This window comes from Phaenicophaeus curvirostris, chromosome 5, assembly GCF_032191515.1.
Source record: "Phaenicophaeus curvirostris isolate KB17595 chromosome 5, BPBGC_Pcur_1.0, whole genome shotgun sequence".
In the NCBI taxonomy this organism is placed as follows: Eukaryota; Metazoa; Chordata; class Aves; order Cuculiformes; family Cuculidae; genus Phaenicophaeus; species Phaenicophaeus curvirostris.
Genome location: NC_091396.1, coordinates 57,920,679 through 57,947,429, shown reverse-complemented (window position 1 = coordinate 57,947,429; position 26,751 = coordinate 57,920,679). Strand labels below are relative to the sequence as shown.

At 37.8% G+C, this 26,751-nt stretch overlaps 1 protein-coding gene across 11 annotated transcripts in view; it reads right to left on the bottom strand.

Moving 5' to 3' along the window:
• The window catches only part of TRAF3 (TNF receptor associated factor 3), a 71,304-nt gene that overhangs the window by 11,258 nt on the left and 33,295 nt on the right, over window positions 1-26,751 (bottom strand). For 6 of the 11 annotated variants that reach the window (XM_069858849.1, XM_069858845.1, XM_069858844.1 and 3 more), the window contains 8 exons: window positions 21,230-21,486; window positions 17,292-17,343; window positions 14,910-15,014; window positions 13,862-14,029; window positions 9,792-9,872; window positions 7,055-7,129; window positions 5,179-5,271; window positions 574-714 (listed from right to left, as the gene is read on the bottom strand). In XM_069858849.1, the coding sequence (XP_069714950.1) occupies window positions 574-714; window positions 5,179-5,271; window positions 7,055-7,129; window positions 9,792-9,872; window positions 13,862-14,029; window positions 14,910-15,014; window positions 17,292-17,343; window positions 21,230-21,471 (957 nt within the window). In that variant the 5' untranslated portion in view covers window positions 21,472-21,486. The remainder of the gene's footprint in view (window positions 1-573; window positions 715-5,178; window positions 5,272-7,054; window positions 7,130-9,791; window positions 9,873-13,861; window positions 14,030-14,909; window positions 15,015-17,291; window positions 17,344-21,229; window positions 21,487-26,751) is intronic. The other 5 variants (XM_069858850.1, XM_069858852.1, XM_069858851.1 and 2 more) reach the window with 5 other exon arrangements.

Here is a 26,751-nt window from a genome sequence, read left to right as displayed (position 1 = left end):
ATAAGAAACTCAGACCTACTGGCAAAGGAATAATTAGATACATTTTCCTTAGAAGGATAACAGAAACATCGATTTTAAAAAGTGTATTCAAATGCATTGTAACACGTTTGGATTAATTCCACACCAGACTGATCTCACTTCATGATTAAATTTTTCTTAAAATACCAACAAGCAGAAAAGAAATGTGCATTATACATATGACAGTTTTAAGGTGCTAATCTTGTCCCCCAGCTTGAGTGTAGCTCCTCAAGAAGTTATTTTTTGCTAAGAAGAAAAAACAGTTATGATTATTCTTCAGATACGAGTTGTAATTTTGTTTTCAGTCTTTTCCTTTTTAACAGGGGGTTTTAGCTGAACACAGGCTATGCAACTACAGTGTTTTAGCGAAGTATCTGACTCCAATAAACACAACAAACAAACTACTGACCAGAGGAAGAATATCAGAATAGCTTCATAATATGGAAAATTTTTGTTGCCCCTTTTTAATTAAAATACCTCACTTCACAAGTGTAAAGGCACAGAACAGCAGCTACTACCATTTCTGCTTTAATGGGGAGATTCTAAATTTCTTACCTGTAAATGAAGTATTTTAGATTCATTATTCCGCAGCATTTCCTTCTGTCTTTCAATTTCTATTTCAAAGCTACAAATCTGATTATGTAAAGTTTGAATACTCTTGTTCTTTTCCAAACTTTCATTCTGGAGCAAGGCCACCTGGAAAAAATTCTACAATTACTCCTGCCAAAGTTTATTAAAAATACCTATAACTTCGTTAGTTTTAAACTGTCTTACACACACAAAAGGGATGAGATCCTAGTGAAATCTCTCTCCATGTCTCGCAAATAAATAAATAAACCCCAACCTTCTTATAGCTTCTTTTGCACTTCCAGAGCATGGTATTGGTATAGCTTTGGCTAATGGAAGTGCAGATGGGATATACAAACAGCTAAATAACTTGTGTCTAAGCAAAACTGTTTCTTCATTCAGTTTATTATTTAATGGGTTTGTTTCCTGGTTTCCACTAACTAACTTGGGGGTTGCTTGGAGTTAGGAACAACCTATTTAGCTCTAGATCAGTGTTAAGAACTCAAGCCCTGCACAGAAAGGATACCAGAGAAGAGCCAGGCAGCAGTGAAGCTAGTCAGGAAAGCGAATTGTTCATCTTTCCCACTTACTTCAACCTATTCGAATCTATAGCAAATTTAAGGGAAAACATCACTTGCATGGGACTGGCTGGGCTTCACAGAATGTAATGGTGATGAAAACTCCTGAAATGAGTGAATACAGAAGGGATCCATGCATCTGAAGGAAAACCCAATGGTGCCTACTAGTAGAAAAGACTAAAACGTACGAGGCTGCAGATTATAATCTCTCTCTGTATTGACATTTTATGCATTTATTCACTAATGACTCATTCTGATTTTAAAACATGAGCCTTATTAGAAGAATATCGTATTACATACCCTCGGGTGATGAAACTAATACAGTAAATATTCTCCATCATACCAGTTCGTGCTCTGTTCATTAGTGTGGTTTGGGGAAAGGGGTTGCTTGGTGGCTGTGGGCTTTTTTTTTTTTTTATAATAAATCTAATTCTTCCCCAGGCAAAATTATTCAATGGCAAAAAACATAGCAAACAAACACTTCGCACAGAATGTCTTTTGACCAGTTCCATGGATAGATCTTTATATGGATAAGAAGCAGCACCATTGCTGACCCACAAAAATCTTTCAATAAACATTCTACATTCAGATGAATTACTTTGATTATCCATGTTCAAAAAACAATCTACACCACTCCCCCTAGTACAGATGCTGGTCTGAGGTCAGGCCATTTTGACCTCTGATATGGGAACTACTGTAGAATTCCACCACCTTGACTGCCCTCTAATCAAACATAGTCAAATCACTTACACGACACTCCATTTCTATGCTCAAGGAGATAGCCTCTTTACAAAGGTAAATAATGTTAGTCTCTATACTAGCCTGAACTAGATCAAGGTCTGCTAAACTCCACAACCATTCAGCATGCTCACTGAACAGGGCCCCAGAAATAGAGATGCCATATGTCCTTATCTACTTTTCAATATAGCACAGCAAGTGTGCATATACACACATACATTAGTTCTGTATTTTATGTATGAAAAACTGGCAGAAGAGGCTCAACAGAAATGAGAAAAATCTAATTTTGCCAGTGCAGAGAGAGAAATAATCTCAAGGCTGAAGGAATCCTTGCCTTGGTACTAGAGAAAATTTTCAAGAACAAGTTTAAATTTAAACTAGTACCCCTGCCTCACACATATTTCACATCTGCTGGGTAGCCACTTAACTTTTTGCATTCTCCTTTTCGTTAATGAATCAGAGTTCTTTGGTTAATTGTGATCTTTACATTCCCGTTTTCTCATTGTTTCCTCTCCATGCCTCCCAATCATAAGGCAGTTACACTCTGTACCACCAGCATTACATTTCCCATTTTTGGACAAAGTGCAAAATGTGGGCCTGTCTTGTTCTGACATTTTCCACGCTGTTCTAGAGAACACGAGAAAAACAGAATTCTATCCTGCAGCCCTTAATCATACAGAATTGCCACTGCCAAGTCAGTAGCTGTAGTTTGGTGGCAATTTGCGAATAAGAAATCTTTAACACTAAATATAGTTTCCTAATTGCATTTGGCATATTTTTTTGGAACTTAAGTTAAAAAACAAGGCAAAGGAAACACAGCGTGTATTTATGAATTGCATCAATCAGCTTCCTTTACTTCCTTGCCATATTTGAAATAGTGCCAGGATAAAGCATGCTCTTCTTCGGCAGTTTTTCAAATGAAGCTATTGCTTACTAAAAGTGAACGGAAGAAACACTCTTACACCACAAAGAACTGAATTAAAACAGATAGGTCCCACATTTAGGTCACATATTAAAAAAGCAAAATAAATTTATACCAGATTTCTTACAGAATGTGACAAAGCCACAAAAATACGTTGAAGTCGTCATTTCCAACATCACAAAACCTGTGGGAGTTCAGCCTGCAAGTCTGTCCCATCACAGAGTGAATAAAATGCTGAATTTTAATTTACCCCACAAAGTTTTGATTCAAGATATGACATCTGACCTTCTCTTACTACTCCTTGCCAACAGCGACATTCAAATACCAAACTCATAACTTCGCACAAGCTTTGCAGCTCTGACGAGTTTCAGTTTGCATACTCCACAAGCACTGTTAGAGAACCTGGTGACCGGGAGAAGGCAACTTCTCCTTTCCCATACGGGCCACAATGAGCACCCCTAACAAAATCTTGGCCCTGCTGAAACAATGACAAGAATCCCACGGACTTCAGCAGGGCCAAGATTTCCAAGATAATCATCGGCTAAGTTAACTCTGCACTGTTGTTCTTCAGTGAATCAATTATTTTGTTCTCTGAGAATGACAATGATACTACAAATCATTCTGCTACCCTTCTCTAGAATAAAGTCACTAACATATGATATGCGGTTAGCTATTCTGGTAACTTGGCACGGTCTTGGGATTTCCAGTGATTCAACTCTTTATTATGAATAGGAAGAAGTCTACAAAGCAGGAAGTGAAAAGAAGAGGAAAAAAAATGGACAAACAATGATAAGCGGTTATGTACTAAATGAGATTTAAAACAAAAATTGAACATAAGAGAGTAGTTAAGTGTATATTCTTTTAGCTCTATAGGAGACAAACACAGAACTGTTGGGCATTTTTTAAATGGCAAAGCACCTCTCAGGACACTGACAAAAGGCAGAACGTGGTCTATTCTGGAAGTCACAGGGAACATGTTTTTTTCCTATAATGTAAAATAAACTGTAGAGATTTAATCAGACTAATGAAAAAAGAACTAAGGATATGAATTTGTATCTGTCAAAATGGAACAATGTACAGTTCCTACATTAATAAAGAGATTCAAGGGCAAAAGTAAACATAAGTATTGTTATTGATCATCAAATTAAGACTTATGCATGTAGTGAAAAATGTATCTCAAAAAAACTACACTGGACCTCTCCCAGCTTCAATGGTTTCCTTACATGGCTTCAAGTTCAAAAACATGCTGTCCAGGGACAAATGTACTGGGGAGAAAATCATGCTTTGCTTGTTCTTGTTGACTTCTGCTTTAAAACTAGACTTCCTGTGGCTGCAGGACCTTGCTGGTAACCCATACATGAGTGATCACTGAAGGCCAAGAAGGGAATACGCTTTCTAGACAGAGTTTGCTAAACTCAAGCTAGCTGAGCGCTGTGAGATGACACAACTCACAAGTGCCTTAACCGCCACTGAACTTACACTGGAATTGTTGCTCTGAATTAACTCATTCTAGAAAAATCTGAAGGGGATCCTGAATCCTCTGCCCGTATCTGTAGAATAGTTTAGTAATTCTATGACCTTCCTCCCCCCTAAAAAAGCAGAAGCATTATTTTAGTGCCTATGTAAAACAGTAATTTTTTTCAAAAGATGTAGAAAACCAGCAATTGGCTCTGAAGTTCTCCATTTTTAGATCAAAACCTTAAATTTTATTTGGAGAACAGATGGTTCAAACAATTCACGGGATTGTAGCTGATACTGAGATGTTTCGCAGCACCTTTCAAATCCAAACATTCCAAAACCAGGAGTTCCAAGGAACGACTGCAACATGAATTTCGTTCTGGTCTACCACTAAAGCAGAAATCATCATGTCTGTGAGTTACGTTATGTTTATATTTAATTAAACATTGCATGCCATTAGGTTTAGAGAGTAAGAACAAAAATAAATAAAAGAACCTGTTTATTACGTGGTATTTCTAGTAACATTCCCTCCGGAAGCATATGGAAGTAGCAAAAATAAAGCTCACAGCGCTGCCATAGCTCTCTGAACCCTCCCTTGTGTAAGAAGGCAGCTTAGAGAGGAAATTTAATATTGGACTATTTATCTATGTGAAGAAAGTGTTTTAATTAAGTTACTAATGAGGAAAATTGTATATGGAGTTGCGAAGCCAAGTTTCTCACAGCATTTTATTATAGCAAAGGTACCAGTTACGCTAAGTGACTTGACTGCTTTTGGAGCCTACTTTAGTGCTTTAGCTGTACTACTGACCAGCTGTTAAACAGAAAAAAATGTTTCCTCCAGTACTTGTGTATGATTTAAAGAAATTAATGAAAATTAGAAGTGAGTAGAAGATATACCTTATTTTCTAGAGCATTGCTCCACTCTTTCAATAAGTTAACATGCTGCACTGCTGAGCTGGCTTCATGTGCTTTAATTTGTTGGTTTGTTCCCTGTGACAACAAAGAATTTACACATTTTAGCCAATTCCACTTCTTTTAAACCTACAAAGAAAGAGTATATCAAGACATCGAACCAACACTACATATTTTGGTTCACGGATGCATGTTGCAGAACTGTAGAGAAATGGAAAACCACTTGGGAATTTACAAGTCGGGAATACATTTAATATAACAAGTGTTTTACACAACTGCCATGTACCTCCATCCAGTGTACTTTATACATCAGAGACAATAAAGATGAACAAGATCTACAAAATTAATTGTATTTTAGAGTCTTCTGCCTAGCTTTACACTAAATAAAGCACAATAAAACTCTTGAGTCACAGAGAACCTAAAATGTCCAATTCTGCAAATGTTAATTTTAAACTTCTGTTGTATTTCATAAATGGCTTCATAAGCACTAAGTTTTCCCTCAGTTGAGCACTAAAGACAAATATTTTAAGATAAATTTATCATCACTGGAAACTGCCCGCTTTGTAAACTACTAAGGTGTTACCATGACTGCTCTACGATGTTCAGATACGCTGCCTCTGCACGAACTGTAAATGCTGTTACAAATAACCACTATATAAAAAGTTTACAGAACACACATAGATCATATACAGAGTACATAAGATGCAGACCATGTCACTTTCTTTACTTGTATTGTGTTGCATTACACCTACCTCAGCAAGTGTTTTGCAATGCAGAGTGTATTAGCTGTGATGGTAGGTAGGCTGCAAAGCAACTGACAGGGTTTCAATGATCCTCAAGGTATGTACTCTATATAAAATACTAAAAATATATATGTGGATATATGTACATATATGCACACATATACATACATAAAATGAATGGCAATACATAGGACATAACAGTGGGCAGGGTTACAGCATTGATCAGTTCTACCACTAAGAGCATCACTGTTAACACTTATAATGATGAATGCTCATTATTTAAGAGCCTGGAAATACCTGCAGGAAGTAGTTTGTTGAGAAGTGTCGCTGCTTACAGTTCTTGTCTCTTTAAGTTATCATGGGCTAACAAATGAATTACAGTATCTGATAAACTCCATTTTTTCCTGTCAGCAGTTTCTGAAATCTCCTGACTAACCTCTTCATTATATTAGCATACAAATTCCCCAAGATAAACAGTAAGGGAAGCAGAAAGTCAGAAGAGACTAGAATAATACTACTGAAACTAAACTCTGAGATTTGGCTTCTTTTTAGGTTTTAAAGTATTGCAGGGATTGCCAGGGTTAAAATCTAAAACTTTTTTTTAAAAAACAAATTTCATGCTATGCTTTGATTATACACCTATGTGCACGCAGACATATGAATGCACATAAAAATAGATGTTTTAAGTGAGTTAACCTATGTTTAACCTTAGTAAAATAGTAAGACACACAAATGAGAGAAAATATAAACATACTTAGCTCGAGAAAAGAAATACTTTATTAGAAACAACTCAACTAGTCTATTTTCTGAAGAATAAAAATTACTTTCCTCTTATTCCAAGTTTACAAGTTCTTCAAATGTATCAAGTATTGTCTTCCCATTTCAATGAGATATACCTAATAACTGAACTCTCAAACCACTACAGGAATGTGTGGGCTTTTTATATTGCTTATTTTTAAAACGCAAAACCAAACATCTGCTGCATAATCTAATCACTTGGTGCAACTGGATGACTTTTTCTTAACCAAGTCTAAAGAAGTCCAGAACTTTCATGCCAAAGAGTTAGGTTCTATTTGCAGACTTTCATCAATTGGGAAGTATAATTGTTATATACTGACCTGAAAAGTGCAGCCATAACGCTTAAAACTACAGGTACTTGGGGCATTAATACATTCTGACAAATGTGCATTCAACTGCAATAGGAAAAAAATGTGAGTTTTGGCAAAATACGTTTGCATGGTAATGCTCAAAACATAAAGGGCACAGGTTATCAGGTTTGTACTGTGTGCCATTTCCAGAACATACAATACACATGTGTATATTTTCTCCAATCTGACCTAAAGTGCAAATACTATATATACACATATGTAAACCACACGCACATGCCAATACAGTATACAGTGTGATACATTTAATAATACAGTGAAACTTCTACTAAAGACTATTTCAATAGGTAACCCAATTAAAAAAAAGCAACTGAAAAGAACACACTCTACAATTATTTATATTATCTCATTTGATATTAATGAATGTCTAATCTTCTCACAAGTTATTTTTTACTGGTGTTCTAGGCAAGTCTTAAGATCAGTTTCACTGTAGTAAAGAACATTTTTTCTAATCCTAATTTCACAAGGAACCAGTTTTTCAGAACATAACATGCAATTCTCCGTGCCTAAATGTAATGGTTAAATTACACAAGAAAGACTAAACAAGTACTGCATGAAACAGACGAAGTGTTTTAGAATAGGTACAGTTAAGTAAGTTTAAAAAACGCAGTACACAGGATTAAAACTGATTAGTAAAATGCCTGCATTTTTCACAGGTTGAGATTTATTCCAAAACCTTGGATTATTATGATGAGCACAGACCACTTTTCATTCAAAAATAAACCAGTACACAGAAGCATATACACATATACAGACAGCAGTCATTGCAGCACAGAGGGCAGCAGCTGGATCCAAGCTGCATGAAAGTTGGAGCAAAGAGCCATTTTTTTGAAAGCATAGTGCAACAGTCTCTCTTCAAAAACAGGATCTGCAGTTTGTATTTCACACAAAGCAGAGAGGAGCTAGAGTCTAGCTCCTCAGCTGGCATCACTCTTGTGGGCTTCAAAATCTCATCTGAAATTCCCACACCACAAACCCCACATGACTCAGCTCATCCACCTCCATGGAAAAAGTGGTGAACCAATTCTGCTTTGAACATGTCACTCTGTAGTGAGCAGGACAGAGATGCAAGCGGTCACTCATCTCTGATGTACCTACTACTGTTGTAAACCCTGTCTGTTCCCAGTACAGTATCAAAAGATATGTGGTTTGTAAAAGATCAAATAAGAAAGAGACATGTGGTATAACAGGTTTTATGAGAACGCCACATTTTCCAACTTCTGAAAACTAGAAGCTTGTCAAAGAGTTATGGATTAAAACATGAAAAATTCCCTTTTATTCTACAACAAGACATTCTCTTGTTGTAAACTACACTATTTTCTCAAACTGTTAGGCAGGCATTTTCCCATTTTCCGCATTAGAGTCATTGTCCCTAACCATGCAGTAATATATTCATTTTCACAGTATCAGAAAAAAATTAAGCAAGATACAGCAACAGATGATGCAGAGCTAAATGACTGTTTTAAGCTCTGCTCCTACCAATAGTTTCAGAATCAAACTGACTACATGTGTAACGACCCAGGCCTTAATGGGTCAGTTCTCATTAGCACTCAGATATACCTCTTCTCAAATTAACTGCTTAAGTCAAGATTTAAGAATATGCCTAAGTGCTCCAGAACCAGGATCTAAACTCAGAAGTAAGCATTAACAGAATTGGCTCTGCACATACAAATATTTTCTCTTTTCTTAGCAGCTCAATGTCTCTTAATAGACACAGCATCTATCATATATTTCATTATGCTGGGAGAAAAGACCACCCCATGTTTGGCAGGCACCTCATGTTGCTTGCACACTATGACATGATTACCAATTTACAAGTGTAACTGAAAAGTAGTGTGAATCCAACTCAGGAAATAAGGATCAGTGAAAAGAGAAAAGCTTATTATCAGACCAGAAACTTAACTTTCCTTATATGAGGCTTACAGAGTGCTGGAGGCTTAAATAAACTCCTCCCCATCCTTGGTAAGCAAAAGTAACGCACATCAGCTTTGACAGACGCTAGTTAGATCTTTTAATGTATAAGAACGTGGATCTGGTCAAACAAGACAGGTTGTAATTTTTTTTTTTTTTAATCTGGTCTATATATTAGTGCACGGTTCTATACATTAAGAGAGATTTTCATGCCTTGTTGCATCTGACTGTTGGAATGCAGTACTTCTATTATCCTGTATCTTACACTAATTCTTTGAGTGACAGTTACTATTTTTTCCAAAATTTAACAGATTTAATCATACTTTAAGTTTCTCCATGGAATGACTTAACACATTTACATGGGGTTTTTTCCTAGTCTTTACTAACTCTCATCAATGTGCACAAATGCACATAATTTTTTTTTTTTTTTAATGTAAGCCAACTACCCCAAGATGCTGCCCTACTATGGTCAAACAATGCTTTAAAATGGGGAAAGGGCAGGGGGAGAGCAGGTAAAAATCAAAGCAGGAAAGACATGCGCTAATCTTGGACAAGCCAAGTGGAATAACGACATAAAACAAAGAAACTATTTATTTTTAAATAGTTTATCATGAAATCATTTAAACTATTTGAGTGTTTTCACACTTAACTGCGTGGTAGAAAAAGCTTTTCTTTAGATCTCACATTTTAATAAGGAAATGGCTTCTGGCAAAATTCTTGCGAGATCTTGCTAAAGAAAATTATTTAATTCCGCGCAACACCAGGCATGACTTCTTACCTCGCTCCTCATGAGTGTTTTAACACTACATTTATGAGGACATGAAACCATGACACAGGGGCAGTCTGTATCTTCATGTTTCTACAGAGAAAAAGCAAACAAACCACAAATCAACTCTTACTCTGAATTTAAAGTGGACCTATCTGCAAAGAAAAGCATCCCAATAATGAAAAGAGCACACAAAATTTTTTTCAATGTTTATTTATCCCCATTATGCAGTTATAGAACTGCAGTTACTCAAACATGACTTTATTGATAGATGTGGTGATATTCTGAAGCAAAAATAAAGGTTTTCTTGTGTTTTCCTGCACAGAGTAAACCCATTTGCTTCTCATTTTATTGTTTTTACTTAGACCAATGAAATAATAATAAAAGTCAAGCTTTCCTCTCCAAGAATTACTCGCTAAAATGGGCATCTTTAAAAGCAAGCAGAACCATTGCAGATGCCATTTTTAGTAAGGGCATACAGCGCGTGAAAAAGCTCTTCAGAAATGCACATTGCCCACTCCCAGAGAACCTCTCTTCCCTTTCTCTGCCCTTTCAATTGTCTTCTAATTCATATTCCCAAACTTCTGATACTAAGCCTCACTGTTATACAACCAAAGTTCAAAGAGACATTGAAATTTTATCATGATGCTGGGAAGGCATTTTGACCTGAACCTAGACAACGACAGATATTCCATTATACCTGTCAAATCACATCACTACAGGGAGAGAAGAAAATCAGCCCCAAGCTAACTGAATTTACATTTCTTCTCATTTTTTCTCAATAAAATGAAAAATTTGTGGGAAAAAAATCCATTTCATGTCAAGTGACATGTCCCATTCAACTCAAAACAAGCCATTTCATTCCTGGTACTTAAGAAAAGTGAAGGAAACAAACGCCTAGATTTGTAAGTTAGTTCAAAAGTGAAGGACAAATAGCATGCCTTTTTTGCCTAGTAATAATGCCTGTTTTTTGAAACACAAGCAAGATGTAAGAGAGACCTAAGTGCTTAGACCTCCTCACTTTTCAAAAGAGATAATCAGGTATGTCTTTCCAAAGCAAGTCTGTCCGGCCATCCTTCTTACTCACACTAGCTCACTTGGCGAAGCACATGTAGACGGTCAACAGTGGCAGAAAGCAAGGGAGCCCATGTTGCTGCTTACCCAGAGAGCTGGGACAGCCTCCCAAAATGAAGAGGTGAGGAGCTAGCTACATTCCCTCCCCAGCAGGACGTGGATAACCAAATAGGAGCAATGCTAACAGACTAACAACATCTCTCCCCTGATCAGGCTCAGTCAGGGTGACTGTGGTATATTTCTGACAAGCAATGGCCCACAGGATCATTTCTGCTCAGACTCAAGAACTGTGCCTGGCCCCCCTCATTCTGAACACACCTGTAATCATGTTGAAGAGAGACATCACACATGTCATGCAGCTTTGAGATTCTACTGCCCTACAAACTTCTAGAAACAATAGTCTCTTCTAAAATGCATTCCTTAATTTTAACCCACTCTCTTCTCTAACCTCCCCAAACTATCTGGCAAAGGCTATTACTCTGCCACTCTGTTCTTGACAAAAAGACAACACGCAACATCCTCTCAGCCTTCTCTCCAGTTCTTCTCACTCTGCATCCCAGCACCCTGGAACCACGGAGAGACTTTCCAATGACTTCAGGATATACCATAGTAATCTCATCCCAATAGCAGAACCCTCTCCAGCTAAAAATCACACAGCTGAGCACACAAAAGCAGCACATAATGACGTGTGTAACACACCACACAGGACACCTATGGCTCCCCAAAAAAGCCAGAGCCACACTGGGAACACGTCTGGTTCCAAAGCAGTGACAAGGCAGCAAGCTGGCAACGTCTCACGCCTTCCCCAGTGGCTGTTCCAGTCAGCTCAATGGTCCTGCAGCTGACTGAGCAGCGTCCAGATCACCTTAGGTAGTGTGGGCGTGGGACCATCTTTTTGTGGCCAGGGTGGTAGTGAAGAGCCTAGGCACCGAGTAGTGCTGTCCTTCCACATCTGTATCACATTACTACTGCCATAGTATCAATATTACAGGAGAAGCACTTCCTAGTAGTTTTGTCAATTATCCACAGAAAAATATAATTCGGAAGCGTATCAGGCTACTCATTTCTGTTTTAGCAATGCACCACCTTTATCTGCTAGGAGTTACAGGATGGAAAACATAGCTTTGTAACAGAAAAAAAAAAAAACACAACTAAAACACCCAACAAAACCAAAACAGAACAACAAAAAAAACCCAACCCAACTTCTTAGATGGTTTAAATAAAAGAATTTTAAAAGTTAACTCACCTAGTGATAGCACAGGCAAGACAAATGCAATCTAAAACAATTGTACTAACGACTGTTAACTAAATAGGCTGCCTCCAACAACGGGGATTTCCTACCTGACAGGTCATGGGATTCTATGAAGATATGAACCATTTGTACTCCGGTAAAATTATTTCTGTTTCCATTTGCATAATTTTTTTTCTTGGTATGCTCCCTGTATCTCCATTTTCAGTTCAAGTCACTAAAGCTTGCTTCAGTCATTATTACATCAGAGAAAATTTTAGGCTACAGAAGCTGGAGATGAACTCAAGCTCTGGGGGATAGAACTCACATGAGAAGTCAGACGGAACCTTTCATTCAAAGGTAGTCTCATTAAGCTTCCGATTCCCGTACCAACGTACAATGAGGAAACATTTTATCAGGCCACAACAAATAAAACCATCTGCATTTCTATAATCACAGAGCTTTTAAAAATCTAGACCAAAAAAAAAAATAGCAGCCAATTCCTAATCTTCTAATTGTGGAGCTTTCTGCACTCTTAAAGCAGCATGGAAGCAAAATTGTCCCTTTTCTATGAACTGAAACAAGTCAGTTAATGATAACACAAGAACATGTAATACTCCTTGGAAATGTTCTGATTTACAAATGCTATTTGTTCAGAACTTTTAAGGGCAGGAGAACAGTGGTACTACAATAAATAGTTACATCTCAACATAAAAATAGATTTCAACAAACCTCTTTAGCTTTCTGGATAAGCCAATTCTATTAACTCTTAATGAACTCAGAATTCCACCACTTAAGACTTTGGAGAACAGTTACCTTACTTAGAAACACACTTTTCTGTAGTTCAAAGTAATACGCCATTCTTGTTTCCAACATACATGTCTAAAATAGGTTTCACTGCAAATCAAAAATCTGATCAACTAAAACTTCTCAGCTTCCGCGTATCCTGAAAGCAAAGAATGCTTCTTATCATCCACAACTTCATACTGCGATCTTGTCTATTGTTTGCCAGGTGAAGTCTCACATCACACTTACTATACTAAGGTGTGAAATCTGAGACTGTCAAACTACGTAAACAGATCTTTTTTAAAAAAAATGTTAAGAATACAAGGAAAGAGGTTCAGCACAGTACAGTTCAACACAAAATAAAGCAAGGAGCTAAGTTACAATTGTATGTGTAAAGTAAGGATGACTGTCTCAACCTCTATTCTAACTCAACATGCTGCTTATCAGACAACCTACTCATATGCCAAGAAAGCAGTAACTCTCCCTAGGCCTGTCATGTACTGTTGCTGGTTATGCCAAGACACAACTTGTTTTTGCATTGTTTCCTCCTTTCCTCTCATAACAGAACACACAGCACCCAAGATGGATTATACAGAAAGATGCTGTTTCTCCAGCAAATCGCTATTCTCATGCTTTTCCTGCACAGCATTCAATAGCTACAACAATAGTTGCATTTATTTTATCAATCTGAGCAAAATAAAATGCATCACAAAAATTACTTTAGTATCAATATTATGCAGTGGGTCTAATTTTTTTTTTTTAAATGCAGTATCTGAACATCAGAAAAAAAGAAAATGTTTCCCAGTCAGTGCAGTAGCTGGTGGTTTTGCAGAAAAAAAAAATCTTTTGAAAGTCAGCCCATTTTCTTTTTTGACTTACTAATTCTGGCTGAGAAGTCAAGGCTCTATGGGCAGCTACACAGAAGCACAAGAAGAGTTATTACTTTGCATTAATGTCGGGAATCTTGTTTTACACACACAAGAAGATACTGCACCTGCAACATAATCATCGGGACTTGGCTTTTACAGTATTTACAGGTTGTTTCCCGGTATTTACAGGTCTTCTCTACATGATCTGGCAAATCTTTTCTCAGTATTTTTTCTTTGCAATCAGCATGAGGACACGGAAGTTCTTCAAACTGACAATCAGTTTTCAAGTGCATCTGAAGAAATAAAAGAAAAAGGTTCAAATCAGCTAAGGTCTGTACATGTCTTCTACCCTTTGAGACATCCCACGCTGAATAACTTCACTTACTTTGGTTCTGAAGTTATTTTGTGCACTACACTGTGCAAGAACAAACACCAGATAATCTACTCAGGAATTCAGTTTTTTGACTTTATACTCCACTCACCTAGACAGCAGATTTCACTGTATTATAGATGTATGCTAGCTACTTTTACACTAAAAGCATTCTACTACAGTCCAAAATTCCACACAGGCTATTTAAAGAAAAGGTAAGCATTCTTTTTCAATGTATGTTATTCCACATAAAGCAGAATCTATGGTTAAGTACTTGAGCTTACTCATTCAAAGCAAATTTAAGTACCTACACATCCCACTGCAGACTGCTGCACAGACATCCTTTCCAACTGTTAAATTAATGGATTACTGCTGTGCTATACCTTCATGAAACAAAGCTACAAGTTATTTTGTACAAGTCTGAAGAAGCCAAAGCCTTAATTCCACGCATGAACCACCACTTACATGAGAGGATTAAGACTGGTAAGTAAAAATAAAAACAAACTACAAAGAAATTAAAATTTCTCACATTTGTAAAATACACATTAAGATTTTCCCCATTTTTTTCTCCCTCCACTTCTCATTTGTTTCATGCAATTATATTTTTGAGCTGTAACACAATCGCATGAGTTTTTACTACAACTCCTTATAGCTCATCAAAAAGCTAACTGTATTCTGACATTTATAAATTAGATTAACCACTAGAGTGAGCAAGTCAAAAAATGGAGTAGGGGTTTAATTTGCAAGACTACTTCTCATTCTTTAACTCAAAAGGAAGCTTATGACTATGTTAGCTTACTTACCAGCAACTGACCCAAAGAGAGTTGCTCTTTACAGCCCTTGTTTTCATTTCTGCAGTATATTTGAAGGGCAAGTAGTTCTCTTCTGCAACAATTATCTTTAAATACCTGAAAAATAAAAAATTGCTTCATTTTAGAAATCTAAAACCACTCAAGAACATGCAAGTGCAAATAAAGTAGCAGTCATGCAATTTGGCTATAGTGGTGTCATTTAACTCTAGCTTTATGTGCCAGAAAAGATCCTACCATTCAATTTTTCTTGAATGTGCACATCACAGGTTCCTTCACTATGAAAGAGCCCAGTGAAAGAGAATATTTGGACAGATGCTCTACTACTGTTTCACTTTTACTATAAAAACAATAAAGGGAAAGGTATAACGAAGGACTGAATTATTTGCTGTTTGCTTGCCATTAATAAGGCCGCATAAGCTAGAACTCTACAATGTTTGGGAAGCTGGTGTATTGGGTACAATACCATAGAACAAAAAAAGAGCTAAAGCACAGTGGTACAGAGAGGAAGGATTTCATGGAAGGCAGACCCACAATTACTACACTGATTAGGCAGAACACCAACTTGCACTTCAGTGGTAACACATAATTAAAGACTTTCTAAGGTCTTAGACTGGAGGAAGTTTATTATTTCACAGATAAGCAAGCTTTAACTTACATCTTAATTGTAACATTTATAAGCCTTTCCAGCCTTTTCTGTCTATAATTGAACTGCAAGAAGTTAAAAATAGAGAGCTCAGGGTTTGGATTTATCACCTTTTATGGGTGATATCCCATAAAAGATAAAGAGGCAACATAACTGCACTCTCAAGAAGCCCCACTGCTAAGGGCAGGAACTGAGGATGAGGACTGAAGAACATTACTATTATTCTGAAGTCCAAAATGAAGGGATAAAACCTTCCAATTAATTTGCAATTGCTTTCATGACCGTTAAGAAATGGCAAAAAACCAAACCCAACCTCTGACTACTTCTCTGACAGAGTTCTGCAACACCGAGTATGCTGCGGGGATAATGTAATTACAGAACAGTTCTGTGTGTGCTAACATTTAACAACAAAGAATTGTGATCAGATCTGCCCACAGTGACTATTAATCAAGCCCCAGTAGCAGTGAAGAAAAATTCTGCAACCATTCTCATCTGAGCTCATCCGACACAGGTCACCAATTTCTGTTTACTTTTCAGATGCACACGTGAAGTTTAATGAATCAACAAATCTCATTTGAATTACCAATTTGCCAGTACTGCAGTACTTTTTCCAAAGTAATTCACAGGGTTACTAGGTACAGTTTTGCTGACTAAAGTTAAGTTGACAATTTTTGAACCATTTTTCCAAGACATAGGCATTCACTATGGGAAAACAGAAGTTTTCAGTTTCATGAAAATCCTGGACTTGCACAGTTAGTCTAACACATTTTTAATATGCACTGCCCTTCTCATCCTCCTCCTATTTAAGGGATATTTGAAGTTTCATAACAAATTACGTATTTATGTATACTGGGAGCTCGAAAGTCAGAGTTAATACAACAAATAAGGTAGGCATTTTGATTATTGGTCTGAGCTCCTGGAAAGCCCATCCATGTCAAAACTGAATTCCGTTGAGCACTGTTCAGAGAACTATTTTGAGTTAAGACAAGGAGAAATTAATGTACTCACTGACCTTTTCTTGAAAGTGGTTACAATTACAAGTACTCATTTAAGTAGGAAAGATCACTAACAAAGAATTTACTTAATACTTTTAAAAATCTAATTTAAAAGCTGTATAAACCACGCACTAATTACAAAAGAATTTTCTCTACCTTCAATGTCCCCAGCATTTCAAAGGCAACACAAAGTTTTGCTGTGAGAAATAGCGAAGAGGGATCAGTAGAATAACTTATCCGCATAAAAATAATCTGATTTTATGACAGTTATTGTAACTCCACCTTGTTCTGCTTCCAGTGCGGTTCACAGAACACCACACTGTAAAAATGGATCAGTAGAACAGTAGATACTGTGGTCTGGAGCCAAAACAGGAATAAGGCTCACCTAGATTTGTCATATCTCTTCATCTACAGGAGATGCAATATTTCTTACCATCCTTCCAGCTGATGGGAGGACAACTGCAATGTGTCGCTATAACTCCCAACTAGGAAAACAAAATGTGACATTTGGCTGGACCAGTAAGGATGAAGTCAATGTGTTGGTTTTCTACCATGTGGTTCGCAGTAAAAATTAAGTGTCTTCCTATATAAAATACATGCTTTAGTTATTATAACAGAACTATCTCCCTCAGGTAGCTTATTAGGCTTATAAAATAATTACCGCAAAGGTAAATACTCATCTTGCGTACAACACACAAGTCAATACCCTTGAATAAGAATCAATTTTAACAATACCTTATCTTTTACTATGCTTTCTTGACACGCTGTACATTTTGGACTAGAAGAACTGGAAAGAAAAGAAAACAGAAAAACTATTTTAACTCATCTGAATTTTTGTGGTACAAACATTTCCATTTATGAGACACTTAGTTATGATTATTCACTATGTTTTAGAATCAACAGAAGTGGATACAGTTCATTACAATGAAACAACACGATGCTATTTCAAAAAATTTGAACACCGAGTTTTCAGTGGACAATATGTGGCATTCCCAAGAAAACAGGACCGCCACAATGCCTTCAGCCAGCTGCACAGGGGTTTTCTTCAAGGTGATAAATTTCACTCCCTATTTTACAGTCTGTACCCAATCCACAACATTCATCACTTCTCAGTCTTTGCAAACAGGCAAAATATTATCTCTTCAATTAGTTAGTCTTTTTTTTTTTTTTTCAAACAATACCTAATTAAACTTTGCTTTCTCTGACAGTCAATTATGCATACTTTTAGGGTAAAAAAGTATTTATGCCCATCTGCTTCAAGTCTGTTCCAGTTTTAGCAACTCTTCCAGATCCTTGCTCCTTCCTTTAGCTGAACTATTGCCCTGTACCTGTTTTGGTAATTGAATTAACAAACTTGTGATCGCTTAGACAACATGTAGGTTGAAAAGCAGAGCAGTCTGTGAAGTAGGAAACCTGCGTTCCTACAGCTGTTTCTGTCTCTGACTTGCTAGGTGTCATGGTGTAAATCCCTTAATTCCAACTGAGCTCTTTTCCCCATGTAAAGTGGAGATAATCATACTGATCTCCCTTGTAAAGCACCAAGATCTGTGGATGCAAAGCACGAGGTAAAAGCTAGGTAAATTCTTCCGTAAAGCAACTCACTGACAGGCCACGTAAGCTGTGGCTGCTAGCAGTAACGCAAATGTGAAGGGCCAAATAAGTTTGGTTATCTTATATAAATGGTACGGTCATTTCAAATCACCTCACTGGCTTCGGCTCCTTGAACTGACCATTGTGTCTCATCGTATTTCTGAGCACCTTAACTACCTTGCAGCTTCAACAGCTGTAATATTTCTCTAAGTACAAAAAAAAAAAAAAAAAAAAGGAGAGGGAGAACTAACCTCCTTGAGGGCATTATAGTGTATAATACAATGTCATGCTTTTACTGAATTTACTCAAGCATCCCACTTGCTCTTTTAAACTACTGCTGCATACCAAGCAGACATCTTTACTGTGTTATTGATACTAGCTCACAATTCTTTGTCCTCAACCCTCGAATAGAACCTGCTCACATGTAATCACTGTGTCAGAGCAGCAGCATATCAACACTGAATGAAAACAACAAACTTATTTTGCTTCCAGTTTTATGGCACATCTATTATTTCTCAAAAAAAAAAAAAACAACTCAATATTATTTCTCAGAATAAAGCACTTAAATATAGTGAAATAGGCCAAATGACAGAGACTTGTGGCAGATGTTCTTACTCACGTATCCTTTTCAGTAACAGACTGGTTGGACAGTCAGGAAGGTAAAATTACACATATTCTAGCTGCACTGTAATAAAAACATGTGTACGTCGCACAGCAGGGAAGGAAAATTACCTAGATTCCAGCAATGCCAGAATCGTTACTACTTAGATTGTTAAGGATCTGCTCTGACCATCTGCACACAACCAAGCATGGCAGGTGTTAGTTTTTCTTCAGCCATCATTACTAACCACATAAAAGTCTTCCAAACTGCATTTCTTAAATACAAACTACACCTCACCTGAAAATGTGTATTGAAAGAAAGTTGAGGTTCTTTCATTCTTTTTGATTTAACATGCTGCAGCACCTACAGAAGTGGATTAGTGGATAAATGGAAATACTGACTACTTATTTACCCCAGGAAACTAAAGCTTGCAGAATGGTCTCCTAACACTAGACCAAGTTTTGAAATCTCAGTGCTGAATACAATCGGTAGCAAGGCATCGAAGTTGAGAAGCAAAGAGAGATACTTCTACTGGTGCATGGATATTTCTTAAAAGCTCCTTGAATGACCACGCTTTCACTCTTACCTAGACTGAGAGAGATTGCGTGTCTCAGCATTCATTTTATGCCTACAACATTCACTAACACACTTGGCACTCTGGCCCAAATATCTCAGTAACAGTGAAGTCAGCCTTCCTCACCCTACTGGAATCCACAAAAAACAAAGCCCCAGGACAGGGCAAGAGGGAAAGTAGGTTCCACAAACAGTTACATTTCACAGAATGACAGAATCATTCAGGTTGGAAAAGACCATTAAGATCATTGATCCAACCATAAACCTAACACTGCCAAGTTCACCACTAAACTATGTCCCTAAGCACCACATCTACACAAATCTTAAATATTTCCAGGGATGGTCACCCAACCACTTCTCTGGGCAGCCCATTCCAATGTCTTACAAACCTTTCAGGGAAGTAATTTTTCCTAGTAGCCAATCTTCACAAGACCCAATTTGAGATCATTTCCTCTCATCCCATCTCTTGCTGCTTGGGAGAAGAGACCAACACCCACCTCCCTACAATCTCCTTTCAGATAGTTGTAGAGAGCAATAAGGTCTCCCCTCAGCTTCCTCTCCTCCAGACTAAACATCCCCAGTTCCCTCAGCCACTCCTCGTAACAATTGTGCTCCAGACCCTACACCAGCTTCATTGCCCTTCTCTGGACATCCTCCAGCACCTCAATGTTGTTCTTGTACTCAGGACACCAAAACTGAACTCAGTATTTGAGGTGCAACCTCACCAGCAGCGAATACATGGGGACAATCACTTCCTTACTCCTGCTGGCCACACCATTTCTGATACAAGCCAGGATGCTGTAGGCCACCTTAGTTACTTAGGCACACTGCTGGCTTGTATTCAGCCATCTGCCAGCCAGCCACCCCCAGGTCCTTTACTGCCAGGCAGCTTTCCAGCCACTATTCCCCCAAGCCTTTAGCACTGCATGGGGTTGTTGCAGCCCAAGTGTAAGACCTGGCACTTGGTCTTTTTGAATCTCATACAATTGGCCTTGACCCATCAATCCAGCCTGTCCAGGTCTCTCTGTAGAGCTTTCTTGTCCTCAAGCAGACTGGCATTCATGGTGTCATCTGATAACTTACTGAGCAAGCACTCAATTCCCTAATCCAGGTCATTAGCAAAATATTAAACTGAACCAGCCCCAACTGAGCGCTGGGGAACACCACTTATGACCAGTCAACAATTGCATTTAATTCCATTCTCCACAACGATTTGGGCCCAGCCATCCAGCTAGATTTTTACTCAGTGAACAGTATTCCTTTTCAAGTCATGAGCACCCAGTTTCTCCTAAGAATGCTGCAGGAAATCATGTCAAAGGCTTTACTAAAGTCTAGGTAGACAACATCACAGGCTTTCCCTCATCAACTAAGCAGGTCACCTTGTAGAAGAAGGAGATTTAGGCTAGTCAAATAGGACCTGCTTTTCATAAGCCCATGCTGACTGGGCCTGATCCTTTGGTTCTCCTGCACATGCCTCTTGATGGCACTTGATCTGCACTGTAACCTTCCCTGGTACCAAGGTCAGGCTTGTAGTTCCCCGAATCCTCCTTCCAGCCCTTCTTGTAGACAGGTGCCACATTTGCCAATCTCCAGTCAACTGGGAGCTCTCCACTTAGCCAGGACTGCTAATAAATGATGGAAAGTGGCTTGGAACATGGAATTAAAACACTTCAACAACTGTATAAACAATATTCATGGGAAGCTCAGTTGTCTCATCGTGACTCAGAGGAGAACACAAATGTCTGCACCAGCATACAGATAACAAATCATCAAGCAAGCAAGCAGGAGGCTCCTTCAAGTCAGGGCATTAGCTTAATTTATTCCTAAAACTACAACAGGGTCCACACTACTTTCAGCAGTTCACAAAATTTAAAGGTATCAGTAGGTTCTATTACAACAAAAAACATACCTTAGCAAGGCATTCATGCAGGTCTCACAGAATCTGTGTCCACATTCAGTCTGCTTAGGATTGCATAAGATGAGGTGACATTTTTCACATTTATACTTATCTTCCACGGCATTTACAAATTTCTCTTTGTAGCCACCTTGCTCTGGAACATAAATTGATGCTGAAGCACTGTGATCAGGATTGGCCCTTTGCTGTACCATTTCTACAGATAAAGGAGGTTCTGTCTTCTTACTGGTGTCCATGCTCTAAGATTGTTTCTGTGAAGCAAAAATGAGAAAACTTTTTAGAAATTAAGATCTCCTTTTCCATTCAAATAAAATAAATATAGCACTCTGAGACACTACATAAATACTTAGTAAAGTGTGAAGTAAAGAACAGAACAAATACATGTCCACACATCATGTGAACATACATACATAACCACCTAAGAACATTAAGCATAGCAAATCTGTACAATATTCTGCATTTTTCAAAGGCTCTAAAAGGTCATGAATTAAAACTTATTCCTGAAAGCAAAGTTCTAGTTAATCATAAGCGTCACTCTAGAAACAAATATGAATGAAGTTTGTATTCCTTCATCTTTCTCCCACTCTGAAAAATGCCCTTAATATTGAAGTTATACAATTGAAGGAAGCAGAGAGGAGCGTGGTGGTGCAGTACCACACGTGTAACACTACTCAGATGCCACTGTACAAAGCAGACAACCACCAGTGTCCTACACAAAGTACCTGGAATCTACACAGCTCCATTACCAGCTTCTGCTGTCAATCCCATGCAGTAGCCAAGTCTACATGCTGCTTTATGTCTATTTTATAACAGAACAACAGGTTTTTATCTGATTAATTCACCAAGACTAAGCACAACTGACAGGCAGCTGAGAAAATAATAAATGCAGCTGAAGATTGAATTACAGTACCTATTATCTTGGACTGCAATTCTTCTAGGTCAGCATGCAAAGCACTAGCAGAGCAACAGAGGAAGAATACTCCAGGTTAAATTTTAAAACCCGTTTTCAAAAATTTCCTTGTTTATCTTTTAGTCAAACAAGTGTAAGCAGTCAAACTCAGCACATGAAGGAGAAAGCACATCTATTTATGTAAGAGACATGCCTGGTTATTTACAAGACAAACACATATTTCAAATCTCCCTCCATGTTAACTTGAAATATAAATCTATTCCGCTGCTCTGCAGTTGCCTCAACCACTACAGCTGTAATTCAGCTTTAAGAAGCAAAATGAATAAGTGAGGCCGAGTTCATTTCCCAGTTACAAGAGTATGTCCATCAGTATCACAAAGGGTGTCAAATGCCTCACAACCCAAATACACAAGCCTTTTAGTACACACTTTTTTGTTATCTATCTTCTCCCACTAAGCCCAAAACAATATGTTGTATTCAACATATTTTCTTGTAGATCATTTCTGCCTCTGTGTTTTTGGTATAGAATTCTCCGTGGAGACTAAGCAGACAAGGAAATTTCTTTCATTTCTGATGCCAACTCTTATTTGTAGAAACAAAAGACAAAATCTTTGCAACTCATTGTCTTTACCAATATCAGCTGAGCAAGGATAGAGGTGCTCAATGAGAAATCCATGCTTCATTGACCCCTTTCCCCAGGGATAAGCTTCTCTGTATCTTCAAACAGACAGAGCCCAAGAAAACCATCCTCATAACTCAGCATGCAGATCCAATGATTGGGTCTTACTCAAAACCTCTCCCAACTCCACCTCCCCCAACAAAAGTTTCTACAGTAACTGAAAAGAAAATACAAATTCTGGACCATAATTTGAATTAATGCCTGCCTGTTCCTTGTCTACTCTTCAAAGACTGCAGTCTAATACTCTGGCAGAACAATATCTGGGGGGAAAAAAAAAATAAAATCAAAAAAACCCAAACAAACAAAAACCCAAAACAAAACACACACACTCCCCAGTGCTGAGCAGTAGCTTTTTCTCAATGAGGAAATTACGATTATTTCAGACCAGGGAGGTAAGCAAAGCCTCTACTAGAGCTTCAACAGCAAGCAAAAAAAATATATAATGATGACACTGAAAAGGCAATTCAAGGGGTTGCAACCAGCACACAAGAAATGAGATGTGATGCTGAGAACAAGGGTCTGAGAGACAAGGAAGTTAAGAGAAGTGCCATAGGCAAGAAAAGAAAGCAAATGACAAAAGTAGTTTTGCTTTAGAGATAGCCTAAGACATGACTGCCACTGCCAAACATCTGCAACTGGACAGAGAGGAATCCAGTCATGAACTTTGGACTTGGAACTTTTTTGTGATTGTAAAAGAAAAAGAGATTAGTCAGATAGGGAAAAAGGTGTAATTCCATAAGCAACTGGACTGGTGAGATTTAGCTATCTATGGATCTGCTTCTTATGCACAGAAGTTGGAAAAGCTTCATTTAGCACTTACAGTTCAGAAATCTGTAAAGGTTTTCAGTTCTCCGAGTTATAATTTGTAGATAGATTTTCTTTTCCCTCTGCAACTGCATTTTTTTTTTTCTCATATTCAAGACCCCTGCCATCCCATCAACTCTTGAACAACAACACAGGGAGTGTGACTTTCCTTAAAACTCCAGAATAAAACAAGGCATGGCCAGATTCTGACCCACAAAAGAATTCAGAAAAGAGAGGCACTACAAGAGACGCTGACAGCAGAATTGGCAAGTCAAGAGAGCACAAAGTTCCTGGTCTTAAAGTCATACAACACAACTACCAAACACCCATTTTCCCCATAAGCTTCTTCCAAACAAAAAGAGGCTAAAGTTTATTAAAGATATGAAGACCTCCAATAACATGATTTCATCACAGAAAACAAATAATTAGTCATAAGGAGGCAAGCAGGGGTGAGAAGGAGAATATTGAACACTTAACAGAGAAAGAGTACCAAACGCCAAATGAGCAGCAGGTGAGAGTTTCACAGAGATACAAAACTGCTCAGGGGCTGAACTGTCAGCTGGCAAGAGACTTCACTCCAAAATAAGTTTCATGGGGCTCCACAGGACTCCACTTCTCAAACTGATTGATTGGATATCTTGTCACAGCAAACAACCAGAAAGCACACTGATAAGTAAAACGTACTATGCAATATGCCTAACTGTTAGATTTGCGTACCTCAGTTTTTATATTTCTGTTTTATGAAGAATTATGTCAGATCAAAAAAGCTAAACAAGAACAGCATCAGATTAGTCCATTTAGTGAGGAATTCTCTTCCACAATATTCTGAAGAGAGAATTTTTCTTATGCAGCAAAACCAGCAAGCCATTCATTATGTACTACAATAAGATACAACAGAGCACTGAGCTTAAAAGAACACCAAAACCTCTTTTAAGGAATAATTCCATTTATCAGTAGGGTGGGGAGATGTGGTGTCTATCAAACTGTCCACAGAAATCTAAGTACTGTATGCACAGAGCTAATCCCTCATGCATAGGAGTTACACACTTTTACACCTGTATAAGGGATCAGTGGTGAATGCAAGTCCAGAAAACATAAATGTTTCAGCTGCCACTCTTTTGCAAAGAGCATTTTAGTTTACATACCACTACAGAGCATCATCTGCAATGTCTTCTTTTCCTTTTCAGGAACCTTTAACAGCAGGACTCAGATCATACCACCATAATCATGTTTCAAACTGCCAACAAGAAGCAATTTGAAGTCACACCTCAGTAAGATACTATGCACTTACAGCAGTGAAGATGACACATTGTGAGAAAGAAGGGAGAGGAATCTGGCTAGAACATTCACGATAGGCCATTTCTGATGGGGGCCTCTAATTCCTGATGGTATAGCAAGCTGCCATCAAGGCACAAGACACTGTTTTTTGTTCAGTAAGCTAAATCTTAACCCCTAATTTACCACTAGCCAGTTCTTAAGTTCCAGTTCTCTTTCCCTGTAAAAAAAAATCACAATATGAAGATTATGACTTTTAGACCTCTTAACAGTTAAATCTTGGACAATCACCTGCTAGCATGGATAAGAACAAAGACAGGCACAGTAACCAAGGTCAGTTCTGTTCACTGTCAACCATTCTTTCAGCCACGTCTCCTGCAGCCAGCATATGCTGATATTCATACTTCTGCAGAGTAACCGAACCAGAGACTGTTCTGGTCATCAGATGGGCAACACTGCTTGCTCGAGTCTGTCTTGTTTCATTGAGTTCCATTTTTGTCACTACTCTTGTGTAATACTCAAGTACCTGAGGCTGGACCTCAGTTAATATTTCAGGCTGTATATAATGTAAATAAGGTTAGAACAAGTAATTGTTACTTAACTCATACTAACATTAGTACAGAGAGTTAGAAACTGGAACCAAAAGTAGATTAACCGACAAAGATGTTCCAAGAATTAGAAAGCATGGGAGTTCCCAAAAAAACCACATTTTGCTCTTTCCTTGTTTAAGCAACTATGCTGTTCTTACCGTAGAAAGGGCAAACATCCTAGAAATCTGCATTAGTGTTCTGTATTATACCACATGTATTTTTTACTTGCTCTTCAGGAATAAAACCAATATGTAACACAAAAATACAACAAAAGTTCTCTAAAAATTCAAAATAAATCTGAATCTAAAAAAACCCAGAGAAAAAAAAATTAACTCTTGTGTAATCTAAAACACTCCCAAAAATCTGATTGCAAAGGGCACAACAGGATTTGGCACCTAGCAAGCTCTGCATGAATACAGTTCAATATATTGACAATACAAAGCATATAAACCTCTGACGAAGTTTTAAAATGCAAAAAACAGTCAAGAAGTTATTTCAAATAAATGTTTTTGTTACACTATAGAAGAAAAGGATAACAGAAGACACAATCTAATTTGGTTATTAGTTAAGACAGAAAAGCTTTTAGTACAAATTACAATTTGTACTGAGAACTGAGGTTACTCAAAGACAACAGCACTGCAAGCACAATATCTAAATTAAGCTCCGAAAAAGAAACCGGAGGTTGGACAGAGAGCTAAGTATCACAGCAGAAGTGACCAATGTGATAATTCAATTTTCTTGTCTAAAAAGTGTAAAATCACACAAACTTCAGTACTTCATGCTAACTAGGTCATTTTTCTGTACCGTGGGGTATGATTTTTAGATCAGCTTTTAATGAGATAGGGCTTGTAATTGTCCTGTCTCTCCTCCTAGCCTCTCAAAAACACTTGGGAACCAACTGGACAGACAGGCTTCATGGAAGTGTGAAGCTATGTGGGGAACAGAAAGAGAAACTTGAGGTACTGTCCTAGTGAGCAAGAGGCTATAGAAGTGCAACTTCAGTCATCGCCAGCTCTGCACGGTCTATCAGTTGGCCAGTCAGTACAGAAATACATCCAAATCAGCCAAGACTACCTGCTCCCCCTTGCCCAGACAAACTTCATAGTCTTAGTCACTTCCAGTATCATAAAGGCAGAGGGTGGACTGGAGGTATTTTAATTATTTTTTTTGTTGTTTTTGAGGAGGGGAAGTAAAAAAAAGGATGTAGAACACAGATTATTAGGAAATTAAGACTTCATCAGTTTCACTCTTCACAGAA